The sequence below is a fragment of the Rhagoletis pomonella genome, unplaced genomic scaffold, assembly GCF_013731165.1.
Source record: "Rhagoletis pomonella isolate Grant_MI unplaced genomic scaffold, Rhpom_1.0 Rhpom_scaffold_00001, whole genome shotgun sequence".
In the NCBI taxonomy this organism is placed as follows: domain Eukaryota; kingdom Metazoa; phylum Arthropoda; class Insecta; order Diptera; family Tephritidae; genus Rhagoletis; species Rhagoletis pomonella.
The window spans coordinates 25,489,228-25,504,088 of NW_023458555.1; the positions used below are offsets into that span (position 1 = coordinate 25,489,228).

At 34.5% G+C, this 14,861-nt stretch overlaps 1 protein-coding gene across 1 annotated transcript in view; it reads left to right on the forward strand.

The window, feature by feature from the left end:
• Positions 1–12,813, forward strand: part of LOC118741711 (mucin-5AC-like) — a 26,734-nt gene extending 13,921 nt beyond the window's left edge. The window contains exon 7 of the mRNA XM_036473715.1: positions 12,584–12,813. Coding sequence (XP_036329608.1) covers positions 12,584–12,617 — 34 coding nt within the window. The 3' untranslated portion in view covers positions 12,618–12,813. The remainder of the gene's footprint in view (positions 1–12,583) is intronic.
• The last annotated feature ends 2,048 nt before the right edge of the window (positions 12,814–14,861 follow it).

Genomic DNA, 14,861 nt, shown 5'->3' on the forward strand with positions numbered 1-14,861 from the left:
TGTCCCGTAGCAACACGGAATACTCCCACAGCAGCTACATTTTGTAATGTTTCTGGTTCATTGTCTTTCGCTTAATGCAAATGAATGTTCCAAAATAACCCTTCTATTAGTCAGTAATTACTAAATTTAGGCCAGTTTTTTTTTATGGATAAAACTTAAAATAATTTCGCTATTTCGAAGACCACCGCATCTCCTTATCCAATTTCTTCATCTACTTCAGTGGAATTTTAACCAACGACTCTGGCGTACAAAGCTGTTGGTCTACTGTGTAAATTTTGGTTGTTTCTTTTGCACTTTTGCATTTTAAATAAACCAATTTATTAGCATTTGAAATAAGGCTTTCAGCTCAAATTGGTTAGCTGCACCTAAATGAGGGTGTTCATAAGTAACAACAAAAGAGAGGATAGGTAGAAGTATTTATGGTGGAAATTAACGATAATGCCAAAACATAACCTAGAGCAGTGGAGTCCAACCGAGTTCGCACTGAGGACCGGAATGGGATGGAAGGGAATTGTAGGTGGCCGGAAAAACTAAAAAAAAAACTTTTCGAAGCACTCAAGCAGTATTGCAAATTGTACTTAAGGCCAGGAGATAGGATTTAGAGGAAAAGGATATGTAGGTGGGGGTGAGAATTCATTGCTCCTCTGCAAACTTACCAGACTCCTTTATGAATTTCAGCAGTTTGTTGAGGGCAAAATAATGCACGTCGTCCATTCTCAGTACATCCGACCCAAAAATGTACCATCTGAGTGTGCCGAAGGCCGGAAAGTGGCAGAGAAAATGTTCTCTACTATCCTCTTCCTCCATACACGATGTACACAGTGGATCGTCGATGATGCCTTTAGTGACCATATTTCGTCCCCATGGATTGTGCCCCATAATCAGTCCTACCAAGGATCACAGATAACTCCTTCTTTGTCTGGAAAGAAAATTTTCTACCACCTTGTCAGGCCTTTTCAGGAAACACTTGGTTATTTTGCAGATTTCAATAGTTCACCAACGGCCCCCATGAGTTTTGCTTATGAGATCCTTGATGCACCGGATCGTTCCCGCTATGCTTGGCCCTTCAATTGGCTCCGGTCCAATTGGGCGTTCCAGGGAACCGCAGTTCGCCAATTCATCAGCCAGTTCATTGCCTTGAACACCGTATTGTCCTCGCACCCACATAAGTTCAAGCTCATTCCATTTTGTAACTTACATTCCTGGGCTAACTTTGAAGAGGTTCTGGCGGTTTTCAGGATCTTTAGAGCAGCTTGGCTGTCACTGCACATCGTGATTTTGTGTCCGCGCCACCTTTCGCCAGTTATCCTGTCTGCCACTTTCACTATGGCAAAGACTTCCGATTGGATTTTTTGTTATAACTTCTCCATTTATGCAGCTAGAAACATCAAATTTCGCACTAATTACACCCATTATCAACAAAAAGTTTATGGTATAAACGACAAAGATCGAGTCACTATAACCTGTTTATTTCCTCCATACAACTGACTGTTCAGATATCGGTTTTACTGTAAAACTCCCTTACTTGGACAGCTTAAACCGAGAAATTTCAAGATCTTTTTTTGCATAGTCATATAAAGACTGTGTCGGTGCTGTATAAGCTTTATCATTTATGTATATATTTTTCTATATTTCTCTCGATTCGTGTTAGCTGTCATAAACAACTGTTATGTGAACAAAGTTATAATACCCTTTTTCAAAAGTGCGTTCGGGTATAAAAATATAAAAAAAAAACATAAATAGTTTTATTCAGTTTTCTTTTTTATGTTTTCTTCTTTCGCCGGCTTTGGAGAAGAAAAATACCTGTCCTATTAAGGTAATTTGCGTTCTAAAAATGAAGCAAATGGGACCATAAACACGGGTTTTCCAAGTATCTTGCTTCCTGCGCCACCTATCAGACAAACTTATACCTTTGTATGTAGGTAAAATGCATTCAAAATATGAACCAAAACGGACCATAAATAGGAGGTTTTCAAATATTCCGAGAGATGCGCCACCTAGCGGATTAATTCTTTCGTATTACATTGTCACAGGAAACTTAAAAAAAGCTTTTGAAAAGGATAGAAAAAATTAGAGTTTTAGTACCTAATGTTATATAGAATATACAAATCTATATATTTATCAATAATTTTTTGATTCACTACGTTTCTTCTTGATTCACTACCTACATTAAAAAAAGCGAGTTTACCCGCATGGCGTTAATATGCCCAAAATTTAATTTCAGAAACTTAAAAAATATTCCAAATCGAATTTCCATCGAATTTCAAATCACCCTATACCGGTGAAATAAGATCTTAGTTAAAAAAAATAAAACTTGATCATAGATCTACAGGCTAAGGCCTCTGATTTGACTTTTAATTTTTGAAATTCCTTTCAAAAGTATTCTCAAAACAAAATCTTCTTAAATCTCTTTCATCTGACGTTGTGATATACATGTTGCAACAAATGGCAAACCTCTTAATAAAGGTCAGGAATAAATCCCTTTCAAACCTATTTCGAGATATACCCATCTTTTAATAATTCATCCACCGTACCTTTTAAACACCTTTTTAAACACGTGGAAACTCTCTTCAAACATTCGAAATAATCAAACTAAAGATTTCTTAACATTCTTTCGTTTGACTACGGAATTTTTATAGTTAATTGAAACAAGTGGCAGCCCTAATCAAAAGTATATTCAAGCCATTGTCATTGTTTACTCTCCTTCGTCGGACACTGCGATACATCTTTTAATTAACTGATGAATTAAGTGATATTTTAATTTTCAAATATATGGCAACCCCGCTAAATACAGTTCAAAAATACCTATACTATACCTATATTTCAATAATTCATTTAACTTATAAAATGATTTGAATTTAACTTTTTAAACAGGTGGCAAGCCTCTTCCAACACCTCAAAAATATTCTTAGCGTTCAAACTAAAGATTTCTTAAGACTCCTTTGTTTGACATACATATTTTGATATTTCGCATAACTTGTGAATAAGTAAACTAAATTCGACATTTCAAACTGGTGGCAACCCTCTTAAAAATATTTTCAAACGACTACTTTCTGAAACCCTTTTCGTGTGTCATCCATATTTTGATACATATTTCTCTTATCTATCTAATATGATTTTTTTTTAACAGGTGGCAACACACCTATAGTTCAGCTAAGAAACAAAGCTTTTCAAACCCATTTCGTTTAATACCCAGTTTGTAATAATTGATATATTTTTTATGATAATTGATATATTTTTTTTTTTTAAGTGGGAACTCTTTTCAAGAAAGGCTTTCAGTTTGACGCCTCAAAACTGAACGAACGGTGCGGATTTTATGGCCTTGATTATTAAATAATTTGAATTTAATTTTCTAAAAGGTGGTAACTCTTTTCGAAAAACTAGAACCAGTTTGCATATCTACAGACCAAGCGCTTTAATTTGACAGCTCATTTTTGAAAATCGGGCGAGCGATACAGATCTTTTATCGTGAACAAAAAATACCTTCGCGTAATATATATATAGATATATTCTTTTTGATTTGTTTTCATTTCCATTGCAGGTATATTCCCTTGTAATCTTAATTAATCCATTTTCCTTACAACTTGTGAATTTGTAGCATTCAAATAATTACGCCAAGATTATTTAGGTATACCACCCGTCAGTTTGCATTCTTCTTATTAAGTAAGCCAATCTCCCACCCTTTGCAATGTAAACACAAAATGTTTTGCTTCTTCAGATGGTTACGTTGATAAAAAGAGTACATCGCAATTCTGTGTCAATGAAAGTCTTTTTTTCTTGATTTTTGATACACACATTTACTCTCCTTTTGCATACAGATCCGAAAGCATGGAAAGTTGCATGACAATGTTTCTAGCTACTTTGCATAGTTTGCGATAGAATGAGCACCGCCGCTCTATACCACTTGACGAGCAAAAGCCCCAACACAGGCACACACAACTACAAAAGCATAGTGGTGCTACGAAATTTTGCTGTCACAGCAAACAAAATTTATTTTTCGCAAAATTATGTTATTTCGTAATTTGGTTTTCAGTGGTTTCCGCTCCGGAACCAAAAAACTGTACACACAAATACCGCCACAACTATCGGTGCCACAATGTTGGTTATTGTTCCACTGTCGCTGCCGCTACCGCTGCCGTTGATGGAGAAAAGCAGCAATTGCTTGAGCAGTGTTGTTGTGCTATTGGTGCTGGCGATAATGCTGGCATTTAGTTGTTGCTAGTTTTGGGAGTTGCTGGCTGCTGTGTTAGCCCTCCTTACAAAACATTTTCCTATGAATATTATAATAGTATATTTAGTTTGCAAATATGTATGTATGTATGTAAATAGTTATGTAAAATTGGTTTGTGTTTGGTTGTATGCGTAGGTTTGTATTTAAAAAAATATATATTTGGCGCTTGTGGCTGGCAAATGACTGCGAATGATTACTGGGTGTGTCTCGGTTGAATGACAGAGCTTTCGTATGCGTTCCAACTGTTCATACGATTGTGTACATATGTAGTTATGCAAGTACACTAACCCACTCTTCCTCCTCCTCCTCCTACTCCTCCTCCTCCTCCTCCTCCTTTGGTTGTTTCAATCCATTGGCGCAAATTGCCCACAGCATTGAACGGCAAATCAGCCATTCTTCAAACCGCATTCAAAATTTTACGACATAAACTAAATTTTCAAAGTTTTTTGTCATCGTCAACTATTTGTCAAGTTGGCTAGCGAAGCCCACAAAGCCCACTCACAGACATTAGGCCAGTCAGTCAGTCGGTTGGTCAATAAGTTGGTCTCGAAGTGAAGTACCGAGCCAAGCCACTCAAACAAACTTGCCATTCAAGTAGCCAACTATGCAGCTGAATGTGTTAGAGCGCACGCTTGCCACTCTCCTCTGTGCGCACACTAACCCAATCAATTTTAACGTCTCTCGTTGACGTAACCACCATCGATTTGCCTTGATTGCCAACAGTTTCTGCTGGCGTGTCCTATCGTTTATTTTATTTTTATTTTCTAAACATTCTCAAATATTTTCCATACTTGAATTCATAAATTTTCAATAGGTCCATTTATTGGCATCTCGAAGGAGTTGAATTTTTCGGTGTTTGAGTGTTTGCACAAGCACCCTGCTGGGAAGAGCGAGCGTTGTTGGCAAATGTTCGCTTTCAAGAAATGACTGCATTTCTACAAGTAACAAAAGAACCAAAATTTGGGGTACTTAGAAAAAAGAAAACAAAATTACTATGTAGAAGATTGCACCTACATATATATTAAAAAAGTTGTGGTTGTTTTAAAGGCATTATAAAATCTATTATATTTAAGACCGCGCCCAAAATATTTCGGCAAAATACATATGAAAATTTACAGGAGCTAGACCGATTTAAAAATATTTTCTAAATATTTTTTTTTTTTTTAAATAAGCACATCAAGTTTTAGAAGAATTGAAACTTAAAAGGCTTTCATAAAAACTTTTAGACATTTCTTCAACCAAAATTATGATATTTTTTTAAGTATTTTGAAATCGGTCCAGTTTCATAAATCTAAATATTTGTTTTCGAAATATTTTGGCGGAAAATTGCACCGATTTTTGTTTTAATGGAGAGTGATGATGTGGTCAGGTTAGCCTTTTTGCGGCTACGTTTAGCATATAATTTTAAGCCATACCCTCAGAATTTTCGGTATGACTTCGTGGCTTTTTTCGGGCCTTTATACTTACTGCCTTGTTATGTATCACGAACGATAGGCAGCAACACGAACGATTCGGTTGTAGACGACATCGCCTCTGATTGCGATTTTATTATTATATCGGTCGGCTTTGCCTTGCTTTCCATCTATTACGTTGCAATAGTCTCGGTTGCGTTTAAACTGACTACAATAAAGTTGCCGGACTAATTTTTCAAGCACTCCTCTGCAGACGAACTCTTCAGTGGAGTACTTTAACCCGAACTTAACCTCCTAACGCCTAAAAAATAATTCAGGACCATTTGACATTAACACCTGGCACTTAATATTGGACATTTGTCTCGTGAAAGTTTAGGAATTTTTAACATCATACAATTCACACTTGTCACTTGACATTTGACACTTTTCACTTGACACTTGACACTAAAAAAATAGTATAAACCTAAGTTAATAATTTTAATAGCCCAAAACTTAATAGTAAATTTTCCTGCTCGGCACGTTGACATTTCTATTCAGCATCGCAATATTTAAGGTTATGTAGATGTTTGAAATTCTGACAACTTAAGCTTGCTTAAGATCATAAAAATGACTATGAAACTCAACAAAAATCGCTGGTTAGAATTCATAATGCTGTCGTCTAGTTATACATATCTACATGCATATTTTGCATGCCAAGTGGTCAGAGCGACGCATAAATTTTCCTCAATGATTTTCATGTAAGTTAGCGTAAAATTTTCTTTTCCACTTCTTTCAAATATAGTAATTCCTTTGTTTGTGATCGAAGTGGGAATTTTAAAGTGATTTGCGCGCAACAAGCGGGCTTTGTTCATTTCGCTTGACACATTTGGACATTGTGGGCTTTTTTACAAATTGGCGTGATAGTAGTTTAAAGCTTTGTTGAGAATTTAAGCTTTTTAGGGATCTTTATCTTTTAAAAGAGAAAATATATCGCTAAAGACTTTGGAAACACCGTTGAAATCACTTGTTATCCTTTGACTATATTGGTTTAATCAAACTTTCAAGGACATACCTACTTGCGTGAAGAGAAAAGAATGCCAATTAGGCGTGACACTTTTAAAAATAGAACTTCTTGACTAAAGAAACATACGTATATGGCTTTACAGGGTGGTCCATATAGTGGCTTTTAATGATATATTATTTTGACAGTGACAACGCTTCCCGCTGGAAATCTTGACATAATTTCAGTATCAGGCTTGATGATGGAACTTTTGTGACTGGAAATTGAAGACATGGACCTAAACGATCTTGGCTTTCAGTAGAATGGCAGGTTATGCCACACAGTTCATGCCACAATGGATCTATGGCGCTTCCAGTTCGGTAACCTGTTATCAGCCGTCTTTGACTTTGTTTTGAAAAACGGCGTGAAGGATGGATATATAAAGCATCACCAAGGTCTTGGAAAGCTAAATTTACAGGATATATAACTCCACCCTAAAGTCATTGCATTTTTTCCAAAAAAATAAAAAATATATATGTGTAGTAGCCTTGGATACCAGCTGCTAGATACTAGTAGCACTACCCGTGTTACCGTGTCTGACAGTGTTGGGTATTAATCAATTAATTAACATTTCGAGGTTTATCCTAAGCTGTTGAGTCTGCCATTATCGAATACTGTAGTCGGACGGGCAATCGCAATAGTAAATATTATCAAGGATAAGCTACGGAACCGTATGTTTACAGCGATGGTGAAGACATCGTTTACATGTCCGTGCACCCTTGGCACTGAATGTTGCAAAATTTAACCAACCCCTCGATGATGAAAAATTTCAACTCAGAAACGGTATACGCTATGTTGATGGATGATGATGTCATTAGATTATCTAATTAAATATACTCTAAAGCGGCAATACTGCGCCGATACCAGTCGAGGCAGCCACATGAAAGAAATCGTGTTGCATAAATAATACTTTCACTTTTGAAACTTAGCGCATCTTGTGTTTGTAGAATTTTTTATTAAACAAGTAATTTTTAAACAAAAAACCCAACCGACTTCAATTCGCATATATATACAAATTTAGGAATACGGGACGATCCTTAAGATACCTTCTTTGCGATAAAAAAAAATTATTGAAATCGGTTCACGCGGTCCAAAGTTATGCGGTGACATACATAAAAGAAGAAAAAGTACTCCGAAGAATTGATAACCTCCCTTTTTTTGAAATTAGTTAAAAGAGTTATTTGTTAATTTTATGTAAATAAAATGCGATTTATGAAACTTATAATTTTTTTTTATTACATACCTAGTGTACATAAAACTTGCATACGTATATTTTAAAAAGCATATTATCTGAAGCAGTATTTTCTTAAAAATATTTCCATAAAAATATATATTCCTGGGTGCGCCCCTGGTTCTTCCCCTAACAAAAACCATCCAAACTAAAGTTTCAAACTTTATAGAAAATTTAAAAAAATTAATAAAATTGTCTTTAAAATTCCAGGATTTTATTGTAGATAGTTTCTTCCGTTGATTTTTGTCATTTTTGTTTTACCAATGCTCTTCTACAATTCCTTTGGTACAACGCATGGTCGCTTGTTTTATATGGAGAAAATTGCGGAGGAGAATCGGTAAAAAAATTTAAAAAAAATCAGTGGTAATTTGTAGCTACTTCAAATCGACACTTTGCTATACTAAAATTTCGATAGAAATTTTATAATTTATATTTTATTTTACGCAAAGTTTGTAGCTTGCGTTAATATGGTTTTTGTTAGAGAAAAAATATACTTTAATTGAAAAGTTATGTAAATTAAATAGAAGAAAAATGCCCAGAAAAACAAAATGGGTGTATATGGACCATCCTTTCAAAATATTATCCTAATTAAAGTCTCAGCATACTTTTTGTTATGCGAAACCCTTCTCATCATTAGCAAAGTTATTACTAAAGCCATGAAAGGCCCATCTCATTTGCCTGCCCTGAATGTGTTTTACTCCTTTGAAACTTTCAACTCAATTAGTCATTTAATTAATTTATTTGTTTCCAATTTACCCTCTTCAGCCAGCAAAGCACACACTTGCACTACCACCACTTATACTTGAGAGCTCCTTAACACTTTGACAAAAATGCAACTTATGTTAAACCTTTAAGAAATCACCAAACCCACATTGTTTAATAAATTATTGTGGCAATATTTACAATAATATGTATAATATTGCTTGTGGCAAGTATAGTATACCTTAATCTCGGCAAACATTTGAGTTTATTTATCCTTCTGAGTTGTGTACGGGCGGGCAAATGGGTGGACCGCTGTCAGCCGCAGTAAAATTAAACAAGGCAAGCAAAAGAAAAGGCTTTTTCTTAAGTACAGAAAGTACACAAATTTTTACATACCTTATGCAGACTAAAGCAGAAATAATTGCTTTGCTAAAATTCATGCAATTTGAAGAAAAAATGTTTGCTTTAATCAGCACAAAAATCCAGGTCAAATACGACTTTAAAGAAAAAAAATACGTGGTGGCATTTGGAAAAATTTTCTTATCACTCGCAGCATAATTTCTTCTGTGTTTTTATTTTCTTTCTAACGGCAGATTTGGTTTATTTTTAAATCCACCTGCGGTTGCTATTGCGCACAAAATATTTCTTTTAGTTTAAATACTAAATCATCAAACCACTTGATTGTTGCAAGTGAAAGCAAAGTAAAGAAATGCAAACTAAATTGAAATTTCTGCTTCGTATAACCATATACAAACGTAGATAAACACAAAATCCATCATGAAAATTAAATGCTCTTGGTCTGTTTGAATAAGTACTAAATATACATATTTTTGCAACTAAATATGTTTATATGTAATTTTTGCAACCTTGCTACAAATTCATGCTCTGCTTATAAGTATTTATAGTGGGCCATGATTATTATTATTGTTATTGGACTCTACTGGTTTTGTTGGCTACGAATAATGCCTACTTTTAATTTTGTTAAACCGCAAATGCTGTCGTAAGAGTAGAAAGTAGAAAAGCATTGCGGTCGAATGTTTGCAAATTACTTGAGAATTTTGCATAAAATCAACAAATAAAAACTATGAACGCAGAGAGCTGTGCGCAATAGACCAAATAGCTAGGGGAGTGTAAAATTTTATTCAACTCTTGCAGTTTCTGGAAAACCAAAACTCAATTAACTTGCAGAGAAAAAATAAAATGCAAGTGGCCTGATAATGGGTATATTACTTCAAATGTGTCATAATCCAAAAACGACGAATTATTGAGTTGAGTATGCAAATATTACTGCTACTTCTTCTTCGGTGTTGTGTAAAAATTTCATAGAAGTATCGATTACAAACTAGAACAAAATATGTGTTCAGTTCGACTATGGGAGTGAATTCAAATGTTTAAAGCCATTTTTCTTGCGCTTGATTTTTTTGAGTTATTACAAAATAGTTTAGATATATCATTTATGCAATCCTTTTTCGACCTTTAGCTTCATTTCTAGTAAGCTTCACTTTGCAAAATTTCGTATTAATCTTAATAGAGTCTCAAGGACCTTAGACTAGGTATCCAAATTCGTATTTGTATTCGGTCTCCTATTCGTTTTGGTAGTCGTCTACCGTTTTGTTTCCATGTTCGTATTCGTCTCTGTTATCGACTTTGTATTCGTTTGCGAATTCTTCTTCAAATATAGTCGTATTCGTGTTCATACTCATTTTCGCCATTGTATTCAACTCCACGTTAGTTTTCGTATTTTTTTTCCACACTAATACTAGCATACGGCTTCGGATTTAGTTCTCATTTCTGGTTCCTAACCTATTTAACCCAACCTAATTCGTTCTGTTTCTTATATTTGTCTTTGTATTCTTTTCATCTTCGTATTCGTATTCGTTTTCGTATTTATCTACGATTTCGTCTTCGCATTCGACTTTATGTTCGTGTTGGCCCTCGTATTCTTGTCCTGCTTTGTCCTTGGTAAACACTTTCACTTTCCTTTTGGCTTCCGCCTTTGTGTTAGTCTTCGTCTTCATCTTCGTTTTCGTGTTTGTAATTGTCTTCATATTCATATTCATCCTCGTATTTGTATTCACTTTCGAGCTCGGCGCCAGAAGATTCTGACAGAAATATTCTAAAACAATTGCTGAACCAGATTTTATTTCTGACATTACGATCGCAGCACAATATGAAACCAACACTACGGCTGTCACAGTATTCCACAAGACCAACCACTGTGAAGGTTAGTTTCCCTACTAACTAACTAACTAACCAACTATTGGAAAATACAACTTCTGATAATTCGTTCTTCGAAGAGGGCTTGCTTCAAATAATACACCAGTGGTATAGATACCACAGCTAATTCGGGTTCTCTCACGGTCACGTGGTTCCTTCCCTCCCAAGAAAGAGAATAATATAATTGAGGTTCTCTCACGGTCACGTGGTTCCTTCCCTCCCAAGAAAGAGAATAATATGAGAATCACAGTATCAAGGTACAAATAGTTTTTTTTCCAGCACTGTGGGGACTACATATGCCATAATATATGCTACATAATCTCTTTAGAGGCTCAAAGTGCAGATAGTATGATTCCTCAGGATTCAATAACCAGACTTCGGTGAGGATTTTGGCAATGACACCTTCGATATCACAAGCTGAGTTGCCATTTTGGTATAACTTTGAAGCGAGATGTTATACGAATTCTGATGTGAAGAAAATGCTGACTGAGAACCATGCTTAAATTTCTTATAATTATTAATTTTTGGGATTAATCGATTAGCGATTCGATTAATCAGAACAAAAAACTCGATTCGATTTAATCGTTTCCTGAAAATAATTAATCGATTAAGGCTATTTATTTGATTAATCTGCCATACCTAGGTGGGGTCGTCGAGTATGTGGGACTGCTATAAGGAACTGAAGAGGCAAATGAGACGTATTTGCCGCAATGAGAAGAAAGAGGCCGAAATACGTGAGTACGAAGAGCTCTAAATATTGGCCGACATGAAACATGCCTGAAAATTTTACCAGAGAGTTAGGCGACTTACGGAAGTTTTCAACACCAGGGCGCACTCTTGTAAGAACAACATTGGCGACCTAGTGACTGATGTCCAGATCGCACTTAAATTATGGAGGGAATACTTTTCCACGCTACTAAATGGTTGAAGTACTGGCAGCTTTGGAAAAGATGAACCCGAGCCCTCGGTCCATGATGACGGACTCGATGTACCACCGCCTGGCTATAATCCGCTACGAATAGCAATTACGCGACTGAAAAACAACAAAGCTGCTGGAGCTGACAGCCTACCAACTGAGCTATTTACATAAGTACGGGGGCGAGGAGCTGACAAGGTGCATGATCCAACTCGTATGCAGACTATGGTCAGATGCTGGCCGTTTTGCCGGTGACATAGACTTCATCGGCAAAAATAACCGCGAAGTCTGTTCTCCCTTTTTCCAGTAATATTATTGGTAGCTAAAAAAAAATTTTGTACTTGAAGCTTTTAGTTTTTGGCTGTTCCTGCAGTAATAATCTATTGGGGAATAATAAATTCATAAACATTTTCAATTTATAAAGCAGTTAGAGTCTACTTTATTTTTAACTTTTACATTTCTAGCAGAAGCGAAGTGGCCTGTCAACCACTTAAATTTAGTAACTAATATTTTAAGATTATTTAAACATAACTTATCTGACAGTGAGTGAGCCGGCATGTGGTAGTGCAGATCCGCTAGAGAAAATGCAGAAATAAAAGCCAACAACAGACGGCTTGACAACTTGACGATTGGACAGATGTGCACAGTTTTTGTTTGTATGAATGTGTGAATGTGATTGCAAGTACGATTGTAGCCCAACACAACTGAGTGAAGGACGATGTCTGTTTGCTCATTTTATTTATGCAAAATTGTTATTGTTTTTACAAAAGTTATTGTTACAAATTTTGTTGACTTTCAACCAACCAACAAGTAAAGCTATGAAATCTATCCCTAGGACTAATGGCAGTGGGCGACCAACACAGCTATAAGAACAACAATACAACAATGAAATGCGCTACCAACAAGCACAATCACTGCAGGCGGAGAGTAAAGCACTTGATCAACAACAGCAACAATAAGAACAAAAAACAAACAATAACAATCACACTTTATACAGGTAAAAAGGTAAACAATGGATGGATGAATGGTGCAGCGCGCAGCTGAATTGTGCCGTTGACAACGATAAGTGTGCGGCCAACAAGTTTGCAGAAGTTTAGCAAAAGTTTGTTAGAGAATTACATAAAAACAAAACGTATGTATGTATGTATATGCAAGCTCTTTAAATCTCTCATCACAGCAACGGTCAATATTGCCAAGTACACGTGCAATGAATGGTATGTCGCCGGCGCTTTCGGAGTGCCAATGTATGTACATATATATGTATTAAGGTAGTTATGTTGTTTATGGGCTTGCAAACATAAAGCCATCGGCAAGCGAGCGGTAAATTGGCGAAGGCAAACTTTGCACATTAAAATTAAGAAGCGAAGGCGAAATCGTTTATTTACATATCTACAGATACTTGTATATGTATGAAATTTATATATAGAAATATCTTCAGTAGGATTTTCTATACTAACGAAGGTATGGCTACAAGTGAGGGCAGTGTGTAATGCAATATTTTATGGTACGAGTATCTATAAGCGAAAACCCACCAATTTCTGCTTTAGAAAAAGGAAAGAAACTTTGGTAAGCACAGAATAGAAATTCAGTTATAGTTCGCCATAGCCTCATACGAAATAGAGCCCTCTTTCCATTTGGAGCACACTTCCAAAATGTCTGACTAAATAAATCATTAATTTTCCTTTGGATTGGCGGGTGATTCAGTATTAAGCACTTTCTAAAAATTGCTACAAGTTTCGAAAGAACTTCCAACGAAGCTTCCTGAAGCAAATTTGGTAAAATTTTTTTCATTTCCGGCGATTTAAAGGGGACACTTTGAAAATCTGGAATTCCACTTAACGTACAGTAGCTTTATTTGTTTTTAGGCCGCTAATATTTCTTTGTGTCACACTAGCCGCACGACTTACTATAATCTAAACGCGTTTTTGTTTTCACGTACATGAAAATTGCTTAATTTAACGTAATTAAAATAGAATAAACAAAATTTATTAATGGAAACCAACTAATTATATTCCAGCCGAAATTAGTTTAAGTACACAAAAAAAAAAAAAAACTTTGTGAAACAATGACAGCAAATATCGCTCAAATTAATGGAGCTGAGCAATTTTAGGTAAAAATAATTAAAAGCAAAGTGGCAATATACTGAAAAAAAAATAAAAAATTGTATGTGATGCTAGTAGTTTGCGAATACTTTTATAAATATATTTATTTTCATGTGTGTAGATATGTACATTGGGGTGGCTTTTCAAAAGAAGTTGCTATTTTTCACCGGATTTATAAAATTTGTGATGTCAGAGACTTTTCATACAATATTTCGCTGCTGATTTGAAAATACCTTAAAAAATCTGAATTTTTATTTCCGTTGATAAAATTTATATTTATTTTTTTACGCAGGAGCTTAAAAACTTATTGCATCAGCGGTGATTTTTTGGAAAGAAATATTATAAAAACCAGTTTTATTTATGAAATACTGGATTCTTGGAAGTATTTTTAAACTGACCCAGCTTAATGCTTTTTCCGAAATATTTTGGCGAAGTCTTACACCAAATTTCATAAAAAATAGAGAAGACTTAAATTGCTTTATAAATAGAAAATTTGTTATTTTATACAGTTCTTTAACTTTTTTTCTTTACTCTTTTTTATGATTCAATTTTTTAGATTTTATATTTTTAAAAAATAAATACATATATATTTTATTGAAACTTAATTCAATTATTACAAACATATGTTAGCGGTTTTTTTCTTTTTTAATTAATTTTTTTTTTATTATCTTAATTTTCTTTAATAATCTATCTATTGTTTTAACAAGGATACTTTTTTATTTAATTCAATTTAAAGGAACTTATTTTTTTTGATTTATAAATATTTGTTTAGTGTTTCTTTTCAGTTTTTAGATTTTACCTTGTAAAAATATATATATATTTTTTAAATTCACTTACTTTTCAGAAATCTATTTTATTTATTTTTTCTTTTTTAATTTAATTTTTATTCCTTTGTTAGTTTCATTTTCTTTTAATTTTTACATTTTATTGTTTTAAAAAGAAAATTGTTATTTTTTATTTCATCTTATTTTTAAGACCTTACTAAAATTTTTAATTGGTTTTTCTTTTTTT